General features: G+C 37.7%; 1 protein-coding gene across 1 annotated transcript; it reads right to left on the bottom strand.

The window, feature by feature from the left end:
* Positions 1-622: 622 nt before the first annotated feature.
* LOC103150566 (uncharacterized) lies at positions 623-18,006 on the bottom strand. The gene is made up of 7 exons (XM_007570250.2): positions 17,802-18,006; positions 16,957-17,087; positions 16,225-16,325; positions 15,511-15,659; positions 13,978-14,206; positions 13,586-13,806; positions 623-856 (listed from the first exon to the last, which is right to left on the bottom strand). The coding sequence occupies exons 2-7, from the start codon at positions 17,073-17,075 to the stop codon at positions 689-691; spliced, it is 987 nt and encodes a 328-aa protein (XP_007570312.1). The 5' UTR covers positions 17,076-17,087; positions 17,802-18,006; the 3' UTR covers positions 623-688.
* Between the last annotated feature and the right edge of the window lie 5,676 nt (positions 18,007-23,682).

The following is a 23,682-nucleotide window of genomic DNA, read 5'->3' as shown; positions in this document are numbered from 1 at the left end:
CAGATAACACATTAAAAAATCTGCACAAGTATACAGTAGATAGGCTTTAGCTGAAGGGGGATCCCATCACCACAGGAAGTTCATTTTACTGTATTATCTTAAGGCCACCCCATCACATTTCCCCCCACCCCCACTCCCATGCCTACAAAATAAAACCATGGACCTGTATAATCTCCTCTGAGCAGTGGAGCACATTAAGATATCAAAAACATTTACTTTCTCTAAACAGTCTGTAAATAACTTCCTATAAAAACCCACCGAAACACTGACATCCCGGATCCTCATCGAGCCAGAGGCCGCCCGTTTTAACAGCCACGATTAGCACATTAAACACTCACTGCTCAAACTGATGTGACCCAGTCGGCAGGAATAATGGTTAATTAACAGGTCGCGCAAAGTGGGGGGGTCGGCCCTGGAAATTTAAAACACGACAAAGTTAATCAGGCTAATTGTCAAAAAATCTCATTAACGTCATGTTCACTCTCAGAATTAAGCAGAAAAAATTGCAAATGGGATCTTTTTCAAAGTGCGCTCACACAAAGACGTGTGGAATATGTTAGCAACACACAACAAAGTGCCATATCTGCATAGAGAAACATTCATTCATAAAAAACATGTTTTCTTTTTTTGCATACGCATGTTATTCATTCAGAAAGCTTCCATTAATCCTTTGATCGTCTCCACCGTGTCATATGCTGAGTGTGATGCTGTGAATAGTGTTCGCTGGGATTTTGGCATCAGATTCCTCGCCACTAACTCTGAAGATCACAAAGGTGTTGGAAGGGATGATGGCGGTGGCATTCAGGGATTTACCCAGCCAGCCGTGAGGGCCTCGTTTGTACATTTTAACAGTTACCTGAGGAGTAGAAAGCGGAAAAAACACACCTTTAATTCAGAAAACAACGGTCAGGATGCAAGAATTTTAAACAAAGACCAATGATGTGCATGATCCTAAAGAAATTATTATGGGAATTGTTATTTTTTTTTTACTGCTATGACCATATCTCTAACACCTTGAACTAAAATGACGCTTAGCAGCTGGCTTGTTGAATAAACATTGTGATCCTACTGGCAATATTCACCGTTTCATGTCGATTAGAGGATCTAAAAAATATTTTTCTGTGACTTAAACATTTTCCTTCCTTTATCAACTCTTCAAAACAGAAACAGAACAACATTTAAGTAAGGTAGATGTGTTTTTGTAAGCTATGAAATAGCTACGGGAAATTAGCCTGTTGATGAATTTAGCCATACTTTAAATGGCTAAAGTCGTCAAGAGGCGAATTTAGAGCCCACAGTTGAACATATTATTTATAATAACAGCAATAAAATAATTTATATGACCTGCATACAGTCAAAGCCTCACAAATTCAAACATGAGAAACAAATAAAAACTACCAATGATCAAATAGGCGTTGTCAGTATAATAGTTTCATTAAGTGGTGCAACAATACTCCAAATGAGTACACAAAAACTGGATTTTTTTTCCAAACATCTTTGTATTTTCAAACATGCTTGTATGTATTTATAGTCTCATATGGAACAAACAGTGAAATAGAAGGAAAAGTCTGAATCAAAATCACTTTGGGAGTTTGTAGATATATTTGTTTATTACTATCACAGTTCTTCCCACAATAACGTCTTTCTCCAGATGGTAGGTAACAGTATGATAATCTTCCATCCCTCCACTTCAAGTAAGTCTAGTGTAAAAGGGTTAGGGTGCCAAAGCACCCCAAACTTACTTAAATAGAGGTGGCTGTGTGGTGCTGTGGGGTCTTTTCTCTCCCAAAGGCCCTCAGAGCTTCTTAGTGTGTGTAGTATTATTAAATCTTGGGATTCTGGTTAAAATTATCACAGACTCTTGCCAGCAACAGGGAAATTGGTCATCACCGATTCGTAACAGGACACTGGCCAAATGCATATGACCTTCTTGCAGAGCCTTCCCAGCCTAAATCACACACAATCCCTCTGAAGTGAGCTAAACAAAAGAGAGTATAGTGGAGGACCTAGGATTCTGGAGTACCTTGTACAATGGTGACCGGCCAAAGATTCCTCTCTCTGTGTGCACCGGTCTTCTCAAAAGACAGAGGAACAGACAGAGACTGACAAAAGGAGGTTTGTACAAAGCAGTAACAGCAGGAGTGGCAACAATTGTGCCAATGATGATTGTGTTAACAACAATTATTTCTCGAGATAAATAATTGCGCTCAAATTAGAGTTAGATTATGGTGCTGGACTAAAAGAGTAATGCATTTTAAGTCCTGTTTTTAGTAGAAGTGGCAATACATTTGTCAATTTGTAATGCTAGCATGTTACATGTGGAAAGAATCATGCCTCTATTTAAAATCAAATTAACTATTAAACTGTAACCTTTCCAATCAGCTGTTTTAAACACTGAGCCCCTCAGTCAGATTTGAGATCCAAACAGAAGTCTGGAACTGAATAAATATTAAATTAACCCTCTTCTCGGTATGAGCTTTAATTTCCCTCCACATCTTGAATGGAGTCATCCCTCCCATGATTTTCTGTAGGTTGTAGGGCATAATACGCTTTAACACTACATCAAAACTGCCTGTTATGTTTCAAGCCTGACAATGGCGGCCTTAACTAGATTTAGACATGCAGGTAATTGAACCACATCCATTTCAAAAAGAATGCCACGCCGCATCTCTTGTTTGGCTGCATTTACTGGGGATAACAGAATATTACAGTGCCTTTTCACAGTTCCATTTTCTTTCACTTTAGCATTAGGCAATTTTTCAATTATTTTTTTTTTTTTCCTCCATGTACTTTCATCCCCGGCTCTCCATAATGTCTGGGCCTTTTAGTTAATGCTGGCGACAGTCAGAGCCTAGTATATCGGCCCCTTGTCCATTTTGCAGGTCATTGTGGAAGCCCAATGGGCCTTTTATTACGGCGACATCAAAAGGCAGATAAGCATTAGAGGTGGGGAAAATACCCTGCACTAGATATGTTCCCTCTTTCTTTTGTCTGCTATTGAAAGTGATCATTTTAATAGTGAAGAGGTTGCTGAGCTTCGGGGCTGATGGGAAGTGCGACACCCCTGACAGCCTATGAGCAAGTCGATAACACACCACAAGCACACAGCACACCCTCAGCACCTGCACGCTCTCGCTGCTAACCTAATTATCTGCAACAAAGGCTGCCATGATTTCACACACACATCTTTCTGCCATTTACTTGCTTATTAGTGTGCATTAAAAAGGGGGGTAGGAAGATAGAGGGGAGAAGAAAAAAAAAAAAGGACAAAAAGACAAAACAATTGTGTCTTATATTGCAGCCTTGGCCGGATGCCACATGGCTTGTGTTACAATAGCATCAGGCCACTTCAGAGTCAGCAAGTGTCTATTAATTTGGGATGCATGAAAAAGTAGCTTTGTGACAGCTGGTGGCTCAGACGTTTACAAACCAAGGCAAGACTGTCAGAGTGGAATTATTCTAACAAATTACAGCCAAGTGTAATGATCGCTAATCAGCAATTAACTAATTTTAGGCTCAGAAAGCTAGGCGCTTCTATCCTCTGTGGGTCAGACAATGCAGCTCCTGCGTCTTTCAAACAGAACGGATGACGAGACGGGAGACGCATTTTGGAGATTTTACCGCAGACTGCAGAAGATCACAATCGCCTGGAAGCATTCTGGCGAAGTTTATGTTTAATTACTGCATCAGTTAATGATGTTATGGGGAAAAAAAAACAAAAAAGCAATATGAATGAAGTTATAAGTCGCTAAAACAAGAGGGAAGATTCCTACCACCTTTGGCTGAAAATCACAGGTAGTGTTCCTGTGTGGCAGATGTTTTTTCTAATCCAAATAGTTTAACAGATTCAGGAACTGGTACGGCATGATGCTCTTAAAGTCATGTAACGCGACAGCCTGAAGCAAAAGACGACGTCAAGTTTACAACAAACGAGTCATGAAGGAGGAGCAACAGTGTTTTGCGGATATTTTCACAGCTGTTAGACCTCTTACATCCTTTGTATTACAATAAAAATTGAGCATCACTTTTTATAATAGACCATCATAAAAATGCATACAATAATAAAGTTGAAGAAAACTATACATGATTTTTTTTCGACAGTCATTTTCAATAAATCAGAATATGATTTGATGACACACATTTGTCACAACATAATAGTATTTGAATAAAACATATTTTAAGGATGCAGCAGAGTTTTTTTATTAAGTTCATATTTCAGTAATAAATTTTTTTGTGTTTTCATTGGCTGTAGGCAAAAAAAAAACAACCCACAATCACAAATTAAAGAAATAAAGACTTTACAGCATCACTAAGTAATCTATGCATTTCCTTTAGTGCGTCGATGGAATTACAGTTTGTCACAGCTTTGCAATCTCCAACAAGCCAGCATGAGCAGATCAATAGCTAATAAAATTATATCTCACCTTTCCTTGTAAACTGTTCACAAGTACACCGTAATAACTACCATTTCAAGCACTAACAGGCCTGAGTGTTTGTGTGACTGTGGGCGTCTGCAGCACTTTATGTTGAGGACAGCGCCCTCGGGGCGAAGGCTGGGTGGAACAGAAGGGGCCGAGAGCTCACCTATCAGTGTCTACCCTGGGCGGCCGCTCTCTTTTTCAGAGATGTTGGGAGTTATTTGAATGACATCACTCCTCGTGTTTCAGACAAACTCCTTCTTATTTACCATCTGCCAAAAGTCTCCACAAAGCAAGAAGAAAGTTCACTCTGCTGATACTGATCTCCACTGGTCTCTTTATCCTTTACCCTTTCAGGCCAGCAGGTGCACTGCACATATTCAAAGCATGTTTGGGGTAAATGTGTTCGGATGATGAAACAAGCACACAAAACTGATTTTTCTTTGCGACTACACGTTGCAAAACTTGCTTGCGTTTAAATATTGGGGTCTGACAAGTTTGATTAATGTGATTTATGAGAGGAGCCTTGTAACTGGGTAAGGATGTGTCACCGCCTGTGTGTATTGCCATTCACAAAGTTCAGATTCTTCCTCTGATAAAGTCAAAGAATTCCAGCGGGGCATCAGTCAGAAGGGCCCGTTACCTGGAGCCATGGGTGCAGTGTTTCAGGTGAACTCTCAGTGAGCGTAACGGCACACCGGCTTCAGACGACGGGCTCTTTGTTCCGCGCCGTGTCTCCCCAGACGCAAACGGAGAGGTAACACAAAGTGACACACCTCTGACAAGCCAACCGTCTTTGTTGACAGTCCAAAATATCACGTAAGAGGAGCAAAACTGGTTTGTAGGTAGATGTTATTCTGAGACAAAGTGTTAAAACATTTATTCTGTTTTAATTTTCTGTTTCAGAATTTAAGGTCTGAAATATTCATAATACTGAATTTTTTTAAATCGGACAAAAATAATCTATCCAAACAAACCTCAACCTATGCACAAATGCATTTGCCATCTTTTTAAATCATAGATTAACCAATTTTTTATTTTTTTTTTTTGTAAAACTGAATTCAATTTCAACTCACCTAAATAGATAGTATGCCAAAGGATTGTAAAAGTCCCAAATTATGCCCCAATTTAAACAAATTAAAAAGTGGATATAATATAATTTCAACTCAAATCATTTCAAAATTTGCTATAGGTACGAGAATATATATTTTTTTTTCGCTGAAAAATGCTGCTGGCCAATTCATCAACTACTTCTGCAGTGTTTCTGCACTACTTCCTCCATAAAATATTAATACATGCTAATGAAGCTTCTGCATTGCCCAGATGTAGCTCATCCGTTAAAATTATTAAACTTTGATTTGGCGACATGACCATTTACGTCGATAACAACGTTTATCCAAAGCCATAAATGTGAAAACAAAAGGGGGGGAAAAATTGCATGTTAAATTCTGAATGGCTGTTTCCTAACAGACTGCCTCGGCTAACAGGAAGCCATTAGACTCTCTCCAATAACCATTTGCATCCAGTCACCCTGCTATGACTTTATTTCCATCCACATAAGTGCATTTTCTGAGAGGTTAAAATATGAATCCCCTCCTTTTCTCCTCAATGGGTCTGGTTGTCTGGCCGACTTGAGAGGGTCCAATCTACGACTGATTTAATTTGGTCTTTACGAACATCTCTAACAAAATTAGCCCCAGAGCACACACCGACTGTCCCCATCTGACTCCATTAACTCTCAAATCGGGTTTAAAGACCATATTGATGCCGACTGTTATTAAGGGTGATTATCAAAACAACAGACAATGGGCCAAAGTGTCTGTTAACTAGTTTATCCATAATTTCACATAACCGTAACAGATGGCAGGGCTGTCAATTAAGTATTGCATCTACAGCCCACAGAGGTTGTCTGAACATGCAGTGTACTGTCATTTACACTAAAACTTAAACAGACTGCTCACAGGTGGCCAGGAGAAATGAATTGGCATCCAAATTAAGCTTTTTTTTTTCATTTAATCACAATCGCAAAAAATGCATCATTCTGAGAAAACCATGACTTCAGCTGGTCTTTTCTTGATGTTAGTAAGGTTTTTCTTTTTGCTGTAATTACGAAAAGAAAGAATAATAATAATAAAAAAGAAAACTAATGGCTCTACGCAGTCCACTTCACCACCTTTATTCACCTCAATTAACGAGAATGGCTTTTGAAGCTGTAATTAAGTGCCTCTGCTCCACTCAGTCCCCTTCATTATTCATGAATCTCTATTGATCATATCTAAGAGCCTTGTTCTGTGGGAGATCTCTGTAATATCCGGAATCCACAAAACAAATAACTGAGGTCTGGGAGATAAAATTAAGATCTTCAATGACAAGCAAGGAAAAAGCGACAGCGAGAGAGCCCACGCATTTAGTACCAAATATGAATATGGAGAAAAATATTTAGTTGTGAAATTTCCTGACTGGAAGAACAGAAGAGAATTGGGATAAAAAAAAAAATAGTTTAGGACCGTCCAACTATTTCAAAATATTTTGATTTTATTTTTCCTCAGATGAATGGAAAGTCAACAGTTCTGGGGATTATATTAGCATTTAATTATTTATAATTCAAGTGCAAAAGCAAGTGCTAATGCTTGCTTTTTAATAATATTGTTTCAGCATTTAGCAGTCATCCTAAGCAATTAATACTTTTAAGACGACAGCAAATATGAAGCCAACATCTCTGGCTTTACAAACACAGAGTAGGAAAAAAGGCAGTTCATGGGAAAATGCAGAATAGATGCAATATGCTCAATTTCTGAGCTCAAATCAGCTAAAATATCGAATGTATAGCTCATATTGTTTCATTGGAAAAATTGTAACCAATGTTAGAGTAGCTAAAATTGTACAAAGTTGAGTCTGAGTTCTGAGTGCAGAAGTAGAGAGAGTTGGATGAGATTTTGTTGCTGCTGAGGAATGCAGTTAAAGTTCCTTAAAGAAGCTGGCCACATAAAGATCGAAAATCAGTCCAAGTAATGCAACACATAGTTTTCCCTTTAAGAAATAGTCAGTTTTTCAAAAACATCCACTGCCAAATTCTGTTCCAAGTATGGCTAGCAGACTCCAGCTGTGACTGTTGTTTTTTAATCTGGGTTTTTCTTTCATATTTGTTCTTAAGTGGGCTTTGCTTGTATTCTGTACAGCTGCAGGAAAGCCCCCAGAACCATTTGTTGTGACCACCACATGGGTTTCTGGATAATTTGGTAATTAAAAATGCATGAAAGAGGGGTCATGCAGGGGACCAGGACTGACTGGAAAGGTTAGATTTGATTTTCAATTGCAGTTTTCATATTTCTCCTCCACTACATTTTCATTACTTTAATTAATTTGATCGTTTTTGAAATCGATCATAGAAACCTTAATAGAGAAATTGTGCCTCCATAAGATCTTGCTGGGTACTTGATAAATAAACTGAACTCAGTATGAATTCATATCACAGTATGGATGTATATTTAGTGAATTTAAAATATTCATAGTTGTGAAAAATTGATTGAAAAAAAATGTGACAAACATGCAAAAAAAAAAAAGAAGCAGCAGCCAGTAAGAGACAAACATTTTTCCCACCACTGTGAAGTTTAAATTTGTTAATTAACTAGATTTTGGGGGGAATTGTTTGTTTGTGATCAAACTTTATATATGCTAGTTATTGTAATAATCACAAACAATCCCACAACACTTGAAGAATGACTTAACCGAGTTTCAAAACTGATGCTTTTCTAGTTTCCTGCAGCAGATATCTGTGCTGCTCGCTTTACATAAACAGCAAACAAATTTTTATCCATGCACTCCTTCATGGAAGGATTTCAGCTACAGCTTTTCTCCACATAATTTTAACTTATGTTGTAAGAAAGAATGTGAACATCATTTTTAGAGGGAATCATTAGGAAAACTGTCCTTCCATCTGGTTCAGTTGACTGCCTGATAAACAATGAGCTGAACATATCTATTATTTGGGGGGGGGGTTCTCTCTATTTCCCTTTCAGGGAAATATTTATACAGTATGCAGTTTTTAAAGCCAGTTTTTGTCAGTTTTTATTTCAAACTTGATTAAGCTGATATGATCTTACTTTCCTGAGTGACTTTCTTTAAATAATTGTATGTCACCTACCTTTGGTAAGTATTCCCATTTGTTCTGTAATAAAATTCAAATGTCTATTTCTTGCTACAGACCAACTTTTGAATGAATATTGATGCCTTCAAGCTTTTTTTTTAAAACATATATTCAAATTAACTGGAACTGCATGTGTTAAGTAGGATGTGTAAAACATGAACCTTGACAGCAGATGTTTAAATTAACAAAAGAGTGGTTGAAGAGCTCTCCAACATGACTGCTATATCACACCGGGGGATAAATTTAGAGAAAAGGCAGAGAGTCATCTTCAAATGGACATAAGCAGATTCTCTCTGTGGGACTTCTCACTACTTCTCAGTACTTGAGTGAAAAAAAAAGAAAAGAAAAAAAGAATATTTACCAAGTTTATACACGTCGCAGCTTTTATCATTGCCTTCGACTATGTAAGTGGACCATGTCTTTACTAGCTAATCACAGACACTTGTGACACTGCAGCACACTTCTCTTGTGTAATTACGTTTTCCTCAGCGGCTTCCTACACGCACACACACAGACACACACACACGCACACACACGCACACGCACACTGCAGAGCAAATTATTTCCAATTCTAATTTTCTTTCAAGAGTGATCCTGAAATTACAGAAATTTGAATATCCTGGTGCTTTATTTTGGAAACAATTTTCATTTAAGTTGTAAAAGCTGCTGAGGAAAGTGCATGACAGATTCATGGGAGACTATCTATCACAAAACTTGTAAGGGGAACTTTAGTGAATAACTCAGAATAGATGAACTCACTATAGCAGAATAGATTAACTCTCTAATAACTGGTAAATCCTACTGATCTGGCTTGTACCAAGAACACCGTCGTGCTTGATTAATATCATTTCAAGGGTTTCAACTTCCGAGGTCAGTGGAAGGTATACTGTCTGCAGCAAAGATTTGCGTGAGAAATAATTTTTAGTTGTTTGGTTTTTAAATCTAAATTACATCTAATCTGCATCATATTTGTACTTGTAAAAATGACCTCTTAGTACCACCTAAACCAGTCCAGAAACCATCAGTGTTTCAAAACCAGGGCTTTATTCTACTTGTAAAAACATAAAAACATCATTGCTTCTGTCTAGATACTATACAGATTAGTCAAAGTTGGACTGGAATATTAAATTGTTACTATTATGTGTGAAACCTTCATTTTTGTTTTTCAAAAAAAAGCACACCTTGCGAAAATCAAATTTTTTTTTGTTTTTGTGAGCCTAACAATATATGAAAGGACATTTAAAATCAACATTGTAAGTATTTTGTGACGTCTCTATAAATAATTTGAACTGATCATAAAGAGAGAGCGAATGGCGACAGTCGATCCCGATAAAATCTATTTGGGCAGCAGAATTGTCAGGCTTTGTAAATGACCTGCTCCGGGCCCTTTTTACTGTTTGCCATCGTTCATTACCACCACAAAGCAGTTGATGTCCCCCTCCTCTCAACCTTTTCATTTGCGCCGAGCTCGACATGCACCAGGCTGTCCATTACAAGCCTGCGACACGTGCAGCCCACGAGACAGCCAAACGGAGAGGAATGTCAGGGTGGAGTTGAATTAACAAGCTGCAATTGTGTGAAACCTGTGGCCCGTCGGGGAGACAAGATGTAGCTCCAGCAACCGAGACACCCGTATTTGTACAGTCTCTATATTAGTCGAGATGTTAAATGGCCGCATGGAATTGGAAACTTTAAGGAGTGCTTTTTGAAGAAACTGACAAATAATGTCATGTTTCATTGAAAAAAACAAAAAACAAACAAAAAAAAACCCAACCTAACCAAACAGGATGTAACGCAGAGATGAATACAAAAATAAACCTGCACTTTGGATCCTGATGTGAACAGACTTTCACCTCTTACTCTGCCTTCTTAACACACAGAGACACACACACACACACACACACACACAGTAATTACTCCTCAATCCATACAAATTGAATGAAGCCAGGACCGTGGTCTAAGAATATAGACCGTAATTAATAAATTACAGCCACTCTACTCTATCATTCTCCACTTTGGAGCATGTAGACCTCCCATTCACTGCGGAGCAATTACCCGAGCTCACGGGTAAAACACACGCGATCTGACGCCCCTTTTAACAGAGCAAACAGATGCCCGAGTGAAACTGTAAGGTCATACCACAGGTTTTTCAGCCTGTGTGTTTACAAGTAACAAATCAAAAGCATGCATTATTTCTGAGCCCTGAAAATATGCCCAGGGGAGATATTAGGTTTCCCTGCATCCCCTCAAGCTTCCCCTTTGCAGCAGCTGCACACGAGTAAAGTGGATGTAATCCTGCATACAGTGGATGGCACAGGCTTCAAGCTGAACGTGTTCCATGCATAAATCCGTTCACGTATTTAAGTTTGTTGAAATATATATTAAAACAAATGTGGCCTAGTACAGCAAAAAAAAAAAAAAACATTTTGAAGGGTACGTTAGGCTTTGTGACACATTTGCAGTTAAAAATATGTCTTTGAAAACAAAATATTTTTCTTTTGCTGCATGTGTCCCCATAGGCTAGAAAGGAGTCTGCTGGAGACCTTCTAATGACTGCCGGGTCGTGTATCAAATACACAGCAGCTGGAGGCGAGTAGTGAGAGTGCATACTCTGGGTTTGGGTTTTTGAGGGTGGGGGCTGGGTGCAAACTGAAGCCAGGACTTGCATGGGAGGCCGAGGCTCGGCGTTTGGGTGCAGAGGGTTGCGAATCAGTAATGGATGCGGACCACAGGTCACGCTCCTTGGTGTTGAAGAAGTAATGTCAGCCTTCAAAGCAAATTAACTGACAATTGAAAGTGATGTATGAGCAGCAAATACATTTTTTTTTGTGAGAAGTCTTGAATAAAAATGTCCAAGAATATATTTTTTCAATGTGTAAATAAGAACATGAATAAAATTTAGCTGCATTCCTACATACAGATTAACAATTGCTACGGATTTCATGTGGTGTTCCTCAAGTATCAGTGCCAAGACACAATGTTTTTCTTCTAATTAATAATATCCATACAGTTTCTAAATGGCTTCCATCTTTACTGGTAGCAGAAAACCCACATCTGTATTCTTATGGGAAGGATTGCGTGGAAACAATAGGAGACGACTTAAAAAGTTGGTTTGACGCTAATTAATTTTAATACAAGTAAAAGATTGTTTTTTTGTTTTTTTTTTCATATTTTTAACCAGGTCTGTGACTAGCAAAAATAAAGTATCTGAAATAATTTTTCTGGAGACATTATCTGCAATAGGCAGTGCTGGGAGTCACATAAATTATACTAAATCAAAAATGTTAAAGTCAAGTGCATTAAACATTTATCACTTCAGAATTCATTATATATGCTGCTGTGTTTTTGATTACATTACCTAATACCAATGACTTTTTTTTTTAAGTTGCAAGACTTGTTAATTTAGCCAACAAGTGACATTTTTGAAGAAATAAACAGACTACATTAAACTTGCACAACTGGATAAACATATAAAGCATACAATGAACTTAAGTGATGTAAAATGTTAAACAGATTTAAATGTATTCTTATAACTGATAAAGTGATAATGTGAGTGTGATGAAGCAAATGCTTGAAAGATAAAAAGAAAAAAAATCTCAACTTTTGTCTGATGTACATCCATTTTGTGATCTTTTGGTTTAGCAATGGCCTTTTATAAGAGTTGTGGCATCGATGTTGGACATTTTTAGTTTCATTATTTTTTCTAGTCTGGGATATGAAAGCAAAACCTTGCTTTACTATTTACTATTGTAGTTACAATCTCTTCAATTAGTTCTTTGTTTCCAGATTACTGTTTTTATTTTTTATTTTTAATTTAAATAAAATTATGAAAAACTAGGTAATTGAAAAATCTCTCATTTCCAAGTGAACAACTGGCAGGTAAACAAAATTAATTACCTTACCATCCTGAAAAACTAGGGAGGTTGTGGCAGTAATTGACATTTGTAGAGGTAATCACATCAGTTTAAGTGGTTTTTCAAAACATAAATTTAATTCAATTAATCTAGATTGTAGGGTGTCAATTTACAACGAATGTAACCTCAATGAATCCTCAAATAACCAATTATTTAAATGCAGGCCCTATTCAATTCAACCCAGATTTATCCAAAACAATCCACTCATGCAGTCCAATTCAAATTCAGTTCATAAATCCATGAGAAATCTTGTTATGATAAAATACATTGGAATTCAGTTAATCATATAATGCCAATTGGTATATTGCTGCAAACACTGACAAAATATCTACATATATATCTACTGGGAATGACGGTTAAGATCAATGTCAAAGTTGTAGATGAAGCTAAGATCATTTAAAATCAGTAAAAAAAAAATACACACAAATCAGGTTATAGAGTTATTACTAAGGGAACTTTGTCTAGAAATGAGCAAGTTGCAATTTTGGGAAGGATGCTAATCCTTTTTGTTTAAATTAGAATTGATTTTATTTACAAAGAACCTTATGAAGTCATCCCTACTGACAGATAAAGTAATGCATGCCTCACAAAGCTGTGACTCTGCTTTAGTCTGGCTGCACTAAAAAGAAACCAAGAATCATTATTGCAGTCTTCAATCACTGATGAAAACTATGCTGTTCTAGATGTCGCCGTTTCTGGTGTAAGAAATTACATGTTCTTTCTCAAGCAATTAGATTTTTTAATGGTTATTATTTTATTTAAAAGAGATTGAAAATGACCAATGCTTTCCTCATTGCAAAAAAATACAAAGAGCTTTTCATTTAAATGTCTCATAAAAATGTATTGCTTCATTTTTTTTTTAAATTTTACATTTTGAAATAAAGATTTACCTTAAAAAAGGGTTCAAGTAACATTTTAAACTTGTGTTATATTACGCTACGAGTGCACTCCCAGGCACTGTGTTCACACCACAACATGTAGATATAAACAACAGAGTTCAGTTAGGCAGCCATAAAGTACTACTGCCCCCTGCTGGATCATGTCCGCCATTACATTTTACATCACTACATAGCATGTAAAGTCACCAGTCAGGTTTGTGAACTCACCTGAGGAACGTGGCCTAACAAAGCCCACAATGACTCAGCAGCGAGGGTCTTGACTCTGGAAAACTCCAACGTTTCAGTGTCCTGGCGGTCCAGCGCGATGTACTGGCAGCCCTGGTAGTCTCCTTTCAGTTGCTCACCACCATGCAGAAGCACCAGGTCCCACGTTCCCATCTTCCTGAGGACGCCTCGCACCGACTCCATCTGCCTGTACGACAGATGACCTGCAGAGCAATAAGAAAAAATAAATAAAAAATACAACTGAATTGTTTGATTTTGGTCAATTTAATTTAATAACTTAAGCTCAACACTAAAAATGTGGTTCTACAAGCTTTGTGAAGACCATGAGGGTTTGAGCCATTATGCACATTTTTGAAGCCTGTTGATCCATTCACCTGAGATCCAGGAGGGAGTCACAGCATCAGATATCCAGCCCATATAGCCCTCTTTGAAAGATTTGAGGAACTCATCTATCTGGCTGTAGGGTACCAGCTCCCTTCTCTTCATCAGCTCCTCATCCAGCTTGAGGTCGGGGGAGAGAAAGATGACTCTGGAGAAGAAGAGACTGTTGCGTACAGGCACTCCGCTCCTCTTCAAGTGACTGCATAATTGAACCGTTTTGCGCTAGAAGAAGAGACAGTTAAACACAATGGAGAAAAAAAATGTAATGTCTACTTTTCTTTTTTGGCTGTTCATTTTTAAATATCACCCTAATGATATGGATGATACGTTTTCTTTTTTTTTTTATCGTCCTACTAAAGTAACTTTTTGTAGCTAAACATCTGGAAGGATTCAACTTCTTCGTCAGGTTTAAAAAATGCGTCATACTGGCATATCTTATACCGTGTCTCTGAATAAAACTAATAGTACTTCATTTTGTCATTCAATTACTAGTAAGTAATCTCTGGCCAAACAAGTTATTGACACAGATAAACTGATGCTTGTGGTACTCCGATGTGTGCAAAACATATGGTTAAGAAACTAGATAAAAAATGGCCTCAGATGGGCTTTTCCACGGGATAACGAAGGGCCACATTCTATAAATACTTAAATACTGTAGGTTTGATACATGAAGATCTGCGTAAAAGGTGGGTTCAGTATGGATCCTAGATGTCTTGCTGTCTTGCTTAAGTTTATGTATTTGGCATTTGGCATGCACTTTTACCATAAGTGACTTTCATATGACGACATGACACTGCAGTTAATATCAACTCCAACTGTAAATAAAGCGGTTAATCATAAACACCTTGATATACATAGTTGTTTTTTGTTGTGTGCTTTTCTACCATTCTACAAACTTGTCCAATCCGTCGCAGCATTGGACAAAAAATAAAATAAAGATAACTAAAAAAAGGATATAAAATCCATTTTAGGGACCAACTGTTTTGGTCATGTATACATGACCTCTGTTATAATTACAATTGGAGGCTTTCAAAGAAGAAGAAAGGCTGGTAACCAGTGACCCTAAAGGCAAGGGAAGTGATGTAACCCTCGAGTGAATCTGCAGACTGAACAATTTTACCAGTGCAGCTTGTGTTTGCCAGAACGGTCTTCTAATCAAGCTTCCTGTCATACTGAAGTATCTATAGAAATGGAAATGAGTGACTCCTAACAGACACAGCAACGTCAGGTCACAGCTGTGTTTAGGCACCTGCCTGCTTTCAAACTCCCCTCCACCCCCCGTACCGCCCCCTCTGTCTGTGAACGCAATTATAAGAGTGCCCACTTGTGAAGTTTAGGTAGCCCTGCTGCAGTGTTTGAAATTTCCATATAAATTGTTACAGCGACACAGAGTCTCTTAACCCTGTAGCAGTTTGTATGAATTCAGTGATTTAGATAATTAATTGGACCTTGAGCTTAAGTATGCTAGACAAGCTCCTTTTTTTTTTTTTTTTTGAAGCAATCTTCTATTAATAGAGTCTGTTTACCGTGACAGCTTTGAGGGGATCTTCAACCTGTTCAATGTGAGTATTGGAAAAATTCTCGTCTTTGTCTTTAACTTGCACATGCCAGTTTTGGTTGTGAGCACACACTGTCCCACTCCAGGGCTTAACATCCATGCAGAAGATCCCACGACCTGAAAAAAAACAAAAAGAAGTTAAACAAAGGTGAATGTCTATTGATTCTCCAAAATCATGCTTTTGTCTATCGGTATTTTTCTTCTGTTTGTTGTTGTTTTTTTTTTTAAGAAAATATGGCACTAGTGGAACTTTATTCAAACTAATCAGATAGGAAATGGACAGAGAAAGAAGGGGGGAAAGCATGTAGCAAAGGTCCGACACAACAGCTACGTCAAAGGCCATCATTCTCTGTTCATAAGGCGCCTCTATGCCATGCAACATTACTGGTTTGTAAAAGAAAATGTCACTTACAGGACAAAACAAGGTAATTTGTATTTACTCAAATTGATCTTTAGCCAGGCTTAACATTTGTCTAATGATCCAAAACATTTACAGTCCTTCTGAAAAGCCTTCCCTATGCTCAAATTTTTTCCACATTTTGTTATGTGACATCCTTCTTCCAAATTAGATTAAACTGATCTCTTTCCTCAAAATTCTACGAGCAATCTGTAATGGGACGACACTTTTTCACATCCCTGTACAAATAATTAATAACCACCATGAAAGGTTACGCTTTCAAACCTGTCAGGATGACCATGTTGATGTCGTCTTTGGCGGCTTGATGCTGGTCAGGGACACGAAGATCGCAGTGTACATCTTCCTTCCTCAGCCCGGTGAGTTTTCTGCAGAAGACGAAACCAAAAGATCTTAATAGGATCTACTCTGCATTAGTAAATATACAAGTTACCCATTAAATATGTTAAGTCCTGGCACTCATTAAGCTAAAAACACCCTGTACTAATATATTATGGGTTTGTTGACATGACTGAGGTTTTTGGACTTTGATACACATAAGGGTGTACCACTGTGATGACAGAACTTTTGCTGCAATTAAGGCTTTAATAATATGCATGACACAATTGATTTAGACAGTTAAAATCTAATATAAAGCATGTTCAATGGCAATCCTTGAAGAAGATGAAAGCTCTCATTGGCTTAATTAGCTATAACAGGACTGAGTATCAGCTTGTTGATGAGAGACATAATCACAGATTTTAACTTTTTTCCAACAAATATTGAGATCCTTTTCTATTTCTAGAAAAGGATCGGTATGAAAGAGTTATTTTATTTTTGACGAGAGTCTTGTCACTTTGTGGTTGGCAAGATATCTGATTAGAGGAGAAAGTTAGTTAAATTCACTATATTTAGTTCAAGACACGTTTTTAAAAATGAGAACTATAACTTTACAACATAACTTAGCGATACATTTATCCTATTTTGTAAAATCAATACATAGTGTGACATCGTGCTTACATGACATGTTGTAAAAAGTCTGGAAGGCTTGGAAGCTGCTTTAAGCTTCGTTTTTGAGCACTTTCTGAAGCTTTGTGAGGAAGGTGAAAATGGGCAAAGAGATTTCCAAACTGAAGCATTCTAGATGATATCTGGACAAAAGATATGAAGTTAGAACACATTTTTACATCATTACAGTATGTTGCATTTAAATTGCCCTGCAAAAATTGTTCATACTGCACTCACAAACATCAATATTTGAATACTGTTCTGTTAGATGTGAGATGTTATGGACATTATTTTATGACATAACCCTGTTTCAAACTTCCCGACAACTTTATCTCTGACCTGTCTGCTGTGTTCCTCTGTCTTCATAGTCATTTTTGTTGCAAGATGTTTTCTAACAAACTTCTGAGGTTTTTACAGAGTAGCTGGAGTCATATAGATTTTACATCAGGGTGAATTCTGAAGACAATTATTTCCACTGAACTATATTTGGGGGGTATTGGAGTAGGGAGGACGATATCAAGCCGAGTTTTTTATTTTTTTATTTTTTTAAGTGTTTCAAAAAAAGGTCAATAACTTTACTTACCACTTACAATAACATTATTTACCACTTTTAAGCTTCGTAAGACACGTGTTTTTGCCTAATCCTGCCTTTCTATATCATATCTATGCTAATGGAGTAGGTAAATAACGTTTAGAGCTAAAGAAAACGCTCAGTGGAAAAGTGATGTCCTAATATATAACTTTCTCAGTTTTGTTGCGGGCATTTGGTTGTTTGAACTTGGGCAAAACAGAGAGGATTAGAACAAAGAACCCATGCGTGACACACACAAGCTCTCCAGGAAACAAGCTATACTTACTTTTTCTTCTCTTTTTAAGGATTAAACTGCTTCGGAAGAGGAAAAGCTTTCAGTCTGACATCTTTCCGGCCTCTATACTCAATCTATTTTCTCCTAAATGCTGAGTAACTCTATCCAGGAAAACTGTTTCACAATTCCAGCGTCCCCTGCTCCCTTCCAGCTGGGCCAACCAAAACGTTCCTGGAAGAAGTAAACAACAGACCACGTGCGCCACCTGCAGAGTCATATTTCTGCCACGACGTGACGTCAGAGAGGACGTCAGTCAGTAGCAGTAACTCAAGGAGCTAACTAATGGGCTTATGAAAGTATGGCAGGTCATTGTAGCATATAATCAAAACACAGTTCCGTTTGTAATTTCTTTTCCAGAAACAAAGAAAAGTTATTGTTCTTATCAAAATGGCTCTCTGCTTTTAAAGAACTGAAATCAGAAATATGGAAAATATTCAAAATGGTGAGTTCTGTAAATAACATTATCCCAAACACAACATATTGAGGCCTAATAGTAGTGACATCATGCGGCGGGATGCTTTTGGTATTGTTTGGTGTTGATAAGAAAATGGATCAAGCTCATTCCAGGCAGTCCTGGAAGGAAACCTGCAAAATGTTTCAAAATGACTTAAGTATTCATGATTCTAAACATGCAGCCAAGTCAAGGTTCAGACACAAATCCAATTGAGAATGTGCAAAACAAATTCTTTAGTCTTTGCAAAATTATGATTAAAAGAAAAAAAAAAACTCTTGACCTAAAAGTAACTGGTTTGTCTTTAAATACACTGAAAGAAAAACCTTTTTGTGTCAAAAGAATTATCTAATAATTGGCGAGAATGAACAGGCAAAAGAAATGTAAAGCAAGAGGAGATATTACATATGATAGATATATATTTCAAATTAACATAAAGGTGAGCAGCGTATTTGATAAATATAAAACATAAGAGTTGGGTAATATGAAGAAGTTTTCCACAAATCCAAATATTTGACTTGTTCTAACTTGTTTGAGGACAGGGAAGAAATGAATCTTTGGCTTGTTTTATTAATCTCATTCTCATAGATAGTCGGTAAGAACACATGCTGGCACATCCCGCGCGAGCCTGCAAAGAGGATATTGCAAAAATGATGAAGAATATTTAATTCAGTAGTAAATGCACTGCAAAAAATCTCAGTGTGGTGATAAACAATATCCGGAGAGCAGAAAATGCTGTGAAAGAGCTTAATATCAAAACCAGATAGCCAAATCAGCTCATATGGGCTCAATGGAAGCCAATAAATAGAGGCACTCTGCCTCTCCTGACCTTCACTTCTGGTTTAGATTGAGCCGATAAAACAGGCACAACCTCAATAAAACCCATACAATGGAGTGAAATAAATAGATATTAAATTAAAGCAGAGGCGATAGTGGCTGAACTGCTGTGGGAATTCAATGACAAAAGCCCCTTTGTGCTGTTTAATACAGTGTAGAATCACCACCTCATGATATAGCTCCAATCATTTTCATCTCTTGCCTTGATATATCAACATGTATAATCATCTTGTGTTTGAACTCGCAAATGACACATATATGAGTTGTGGGCCATGCTCCAATGGTTTGGCTTTTCTGTTGGCATTGATATCAAATTCATCATATTTCTTATCACTGACTGCCTGCAGGATGAATTTGTGATGTCATTTTCTGTCTTGCATAAACTTTCTTTAATGTTTTTATGTTCGGAGAAATGTAAATTTCTTATGCAGACCTTTAAACTGATTAAATAGCAGGTTCTTTTAATGTCCACTGCCTTCTCCAAGTGGCCCTTGAAGCACTTTGTCCATTGCCTGAGTTAATCCAATTTTCACCTAATGCACCTGGAGAGCTCATAGAGTGCCTGAGGGACATTATCAGGTGTAATTACACAGCGTTTGAACTTATGGGAGTATTATATGGGCGATTTACAGCCAAAGCGGAATAATTTGGAGACTGACAATAATACACATTACTTTCTTAGCTACAAATCTTTCCACAAGTACTGGCATTCATTTGGGAATAATAGCAAAACCATCCACAAAATAATCAGTGGCACAATTAATTGTATCTCCAAAAATTTCTATGGCATAAATGTAACTAAAGCATTTTAAAAAATATATTTTTGATTGTTTTAACTTGATCAGAATTCAGAGAAACATTTAATATGCAGTTCAGGGCATAAAGGATGTCAGATTTAAAATCTGTCACGGTTAAATATATTTAGTTAAGAGAAAAATTCATCTGCGGAGTAGGAATATTTTAAACTGACACAAATGACTTATAATGTTTAAAAATTCTGACCAATTCAAACCTGACTTTTATCAGGAGTAACATCGATTGTGGGGGATGATGTGAATTCATGATATCAGTAAAGAAGAAAAGGAAGATCTTTTTTTTTTTTGTCCACCAGAGATGATTTTTCAAATCGCCACATCTCATTTGCAGATGTGATGTCTGCATGACATCATTAATGCTTGCCTCACTTATTTCTAATCATTCCCACTGCATTATTAATATGAGAGATTCTCCATATGCTCCCTCAAAAGACGTTTTATTTTCCAAGCAAATTAGGACATTTTTCAGAGACTGACTGCCTCAACCAAACAGCGTGATTTCAAACCTGATCAAATGTATAAACTGGTATGCACCAGGATTAGCTCATGCAAATATTATACCCATATTCAACAGTTTTTTTTATGATGTAGCTTAAAAGGTAGGCATCCTGTAAAATGTGATGCCCAAGCAGAACTACAAAACAGATAAGCAGTATTTCCTGTCATTCAATAAGTCTGAGGTAGTATTAGGTCCAGAGAAACTATTATGAGTTTGACCCCAGAGAGCCATTTTTTTTGTGTGTAGCTTGCCTCCATAATGAGTTCTGCCAAATGAAGAGGTAGTTAGTATGCTAAAGTTTAATTGTTCAATTATGGCTGGATATGAGGGGGGACCTCGTTGCCCTTTCATCGTGTTTGAAAACAGCGCGGAGCGTCACGTGCCACATATTGTAATTGCCGGCAATTACAAAGAGAGCCCTCGAAGTGAGCAAGGCCCCACTGCAAAAAGCCTTTCCCACCTGCTTTGTGCAGCTGCGTGCTGCCAAGGAGAGGCTCCAATCAGTCTGAAACAGCGCCCGGGCTCTCAGTGTGGCATAAGGAGCGCAACTAGCCGAGGATCGACCGCGTGAAAACAAGCAGCACAAGTACTGCGGAGTACAACGTGTTAAAAAAATGTTATCGCAGAGTAAACAAGAAAGCAGTGAAGGGAAACTATTTGCACTTTAAATGTAAGGGAATGTGCAGGGTCTGCACAAATGATTTACTTTTTTATATTTTTTTCTAATGTCGTTTAAAGCTAGGTTGTTGATCAGCCGCCTGGGTTTGGTTGCCTAAAATCACAATGTGCTACTAGGTGTGATGTAATCTATTATGCAATGATAGATCTTAGTCATTTTAAATGATTGTGCAGTTTATCGGTGATTAAAGTCCATTATAACCTTTTCAGGGTCCCAGATGGGAAACCAGGGACCTCTTTACTCTCAACCAGTTCCTTTTTAGCCATATGATGGGTGTCCGCAATACCATATGTGTCCAATTTGTGATTGGTTTCAAGAGAACAAAGGTCTAAACTCTGAGCTCGAAAGAGGGAATGTCTACCATACAAAAACAAACAAAAACAAAAAAAAAACTTATTCTCAGGAGCAAGGATAATAATAACACAATAGGACAAAAACATTTAGTCAGAGAATCAGCCAAGAATCCAGAGATCCACACCTGAGGTGGGAGAATTTGTTGAAACAACGGATAGTTGTACATTCTGCAAATCTGGCTTTTATGGAAGAGTGGCAAGAGGAAAACTACAACTGAAATAAAACCATGAGAAACATGACTGCTTACAAAAATAAAAAGGCCGGGAAAAAGCCTTAAAGGGATTAAATAATTTTTACAATTAGCATATTATTGGATCCAAGTATTACATTTTATAATATTTCAAATGCTGTGATGAATCTTCTTCTAGGCAACATATAGCAGAAACAAAGCACCTCTTTGCTGAGTGATTTGTTAAATCAGAGCAATAACAACATCTACTTTCATTTCTTTACACAGCAAATGTCTCTTTCATGTTCTTCCAACCTGGTCTCACAGTCTGAAACAAAACTACAGCAGTGAATGTCACCTAAACAAGGACAGTTTCTTCTTTCTTTTACTCCGAAAATTCCTCATATCATCTCCACACAGATGAGCAATTTGTCTGTCATGACGTCTTGGAGGATCGTTCGACTCTGGGGCCTATTGCACTGACAACACTGTTATTAGAGGTAAGTCGAGCCAGCCGTGAATGAATCTGCCTTCTGTTCAGAAGGCCAGGGCTCTTTTCAGCGATTAATTCGATAAATATATTAATTATGAATCTGGATGACAGTACAATCAGATTGTCAGGCTTCCAGACGTGGCCTTTTGTGATAATTCAGCGTTGAGATCGGGGTCTCCTCGGGTTTCAGGAGCTATCATTGCCGAGACTCAGCCTCTTATCAGCACCTGACCCATTCATTCGGTAATTTCCTGTGTGTTGTAATTAAATGGAGGCTTTCTGATTGCAAGTGACTCCCTTTAAGAGGCACTTCTCCGGTTTCAGGCAAAGAGGACGGTCAGTGGTTTGGTTGTCTCCACCCGCCCTCTGTTGGGCTCAAAGCTAAGGAGAAAAAAAATAAAAATTCCTTGAATTTCACAGAAATTTTATGTTACAGAATATCACATCACTATCAATGAAAATAAGGTGGTTTGTACAGCAATTGTACGGCATTCCTCTTTTCAAGCTTAGTTCAAGATTAGTCAGACAAGATGGAGACCAGATGCGAACGCAGACGTTTCACTGAACTCCATTTGGGTCTCTGAAAAACAACAGCTCTCTCCTCTCCAATGTCCCATTGGTAGTTCAGTACTAACAGTTGTAAGTGTAATTCATGTGTGCCATAGATTTCATTTTACACACTCCGGATATATCGGTTGAGTTTGATGGTGACAACTTACAGTATAAAACATTTAAAGTTGGTTTCTGGGAAAAAAAAAACAAAAAAAAAAACAAAGTTAACATTACAAAAGAAATGTTTTATCACAACTCTTGCCCACTAATTGAAGTAGAAATGTACCAGCCGCTTGCGCTCCCTCCTAATGGGTGGAGACAATGTAAGGATAGATGCTATGTTAAAGTCTAATCAGTCAGGGGAAAACTGCTGACTTGACAGTTTTGTAGCAGACGCTCATTGACAGCCTCCACAAGACAGGTGAGCCCGATTAAAGGTAAATACTAAACAAACCAGCTGCTAAGTGAGTTACAGCTTTTCCTCCAACTGAGCTTTCCGTTATGCTTTTACACTCAAGTAAGTTGAAAGTTTTTCAACTTACTCTGCTTTTAGATGGCGTCAATAACTGTCTGCTGAATTTTAGGTTTTCATCAGGTGCGAGCCTAAATCATCAAAACTAACAGACATAAACACTTGAAATGCTTGTACATCACTCTGTGTGCAATACAATTGTACATGACTTCAATGATATTCTAACACATCGAGACGCACCTGTATCTTCTTGCTTTTTAAACAACTGAGTCCCTGGAGCAGAAGCAGGCATTAGCTCTGAAGAGCTGCCCTGCGATGACACTCAATATTTCCCTGCTTCTCTCTTTCTCGGCTCGTTCCTTATAATTAAACTCAGTTCTTTTTCTATGCGGCCCATGAGCATCATTAATTCAGGGAATGGACCCATTATGGAGGTTGCAGCTCCCAGGGTAGCACTGAGGAAGAGGTGGGGCGGTGGCTTTTCAACATTAATGCCCCCCCTACCCATGTGTGTCGGCTATTAATCTCAACAAGCGGTGAAGGGGCTTCAT

This window comes from Poecilia formosa, unplaced genomic scaffold, assembly GCF_000485575.1.
Source record: "Poecilia formosa unplaced genomic scaffold, Poecilia_formosa-5.1.2 Scaffold7, whole genome shotgun sequence".
Taxonomy (NCBI): Eukaryota; Metazoa; Chordata; class Actinopteri; order Cyprinodontiformes; family Poeciliidae; genus Poecilia; species Poecilia formosa.
Note: the sequence above shows the minus strand (reverse complement) of the source record. Positions and strands in the feature narration are given on the sequence as shown.

Bases quoted from the DNA above. Each gene is read 5' to 3' on its own strand.
- LOC103150566 (XM_007570250.2), bottom strand. From the start codon at position 17,075: ATGCTTCAGTTTGGAAATCTCTTTGCCCATTTTCACCTTCCTCACAAA. The intron at 15,660-16,224 runs GTTTGAAAGCGT...GTTTTTTTTCAG, and splicing joins CAACATGGTCATCCTGACAG to GTCGTGGGATCTTCTGCATG. The intron at 13,807-13,977 runs GTGAATGGATCA...ATTGCTCTGCAG, and splicing joins GACTCCCTCCTGGATCTCAG to GTCATCTGTCGTACAGGCAG.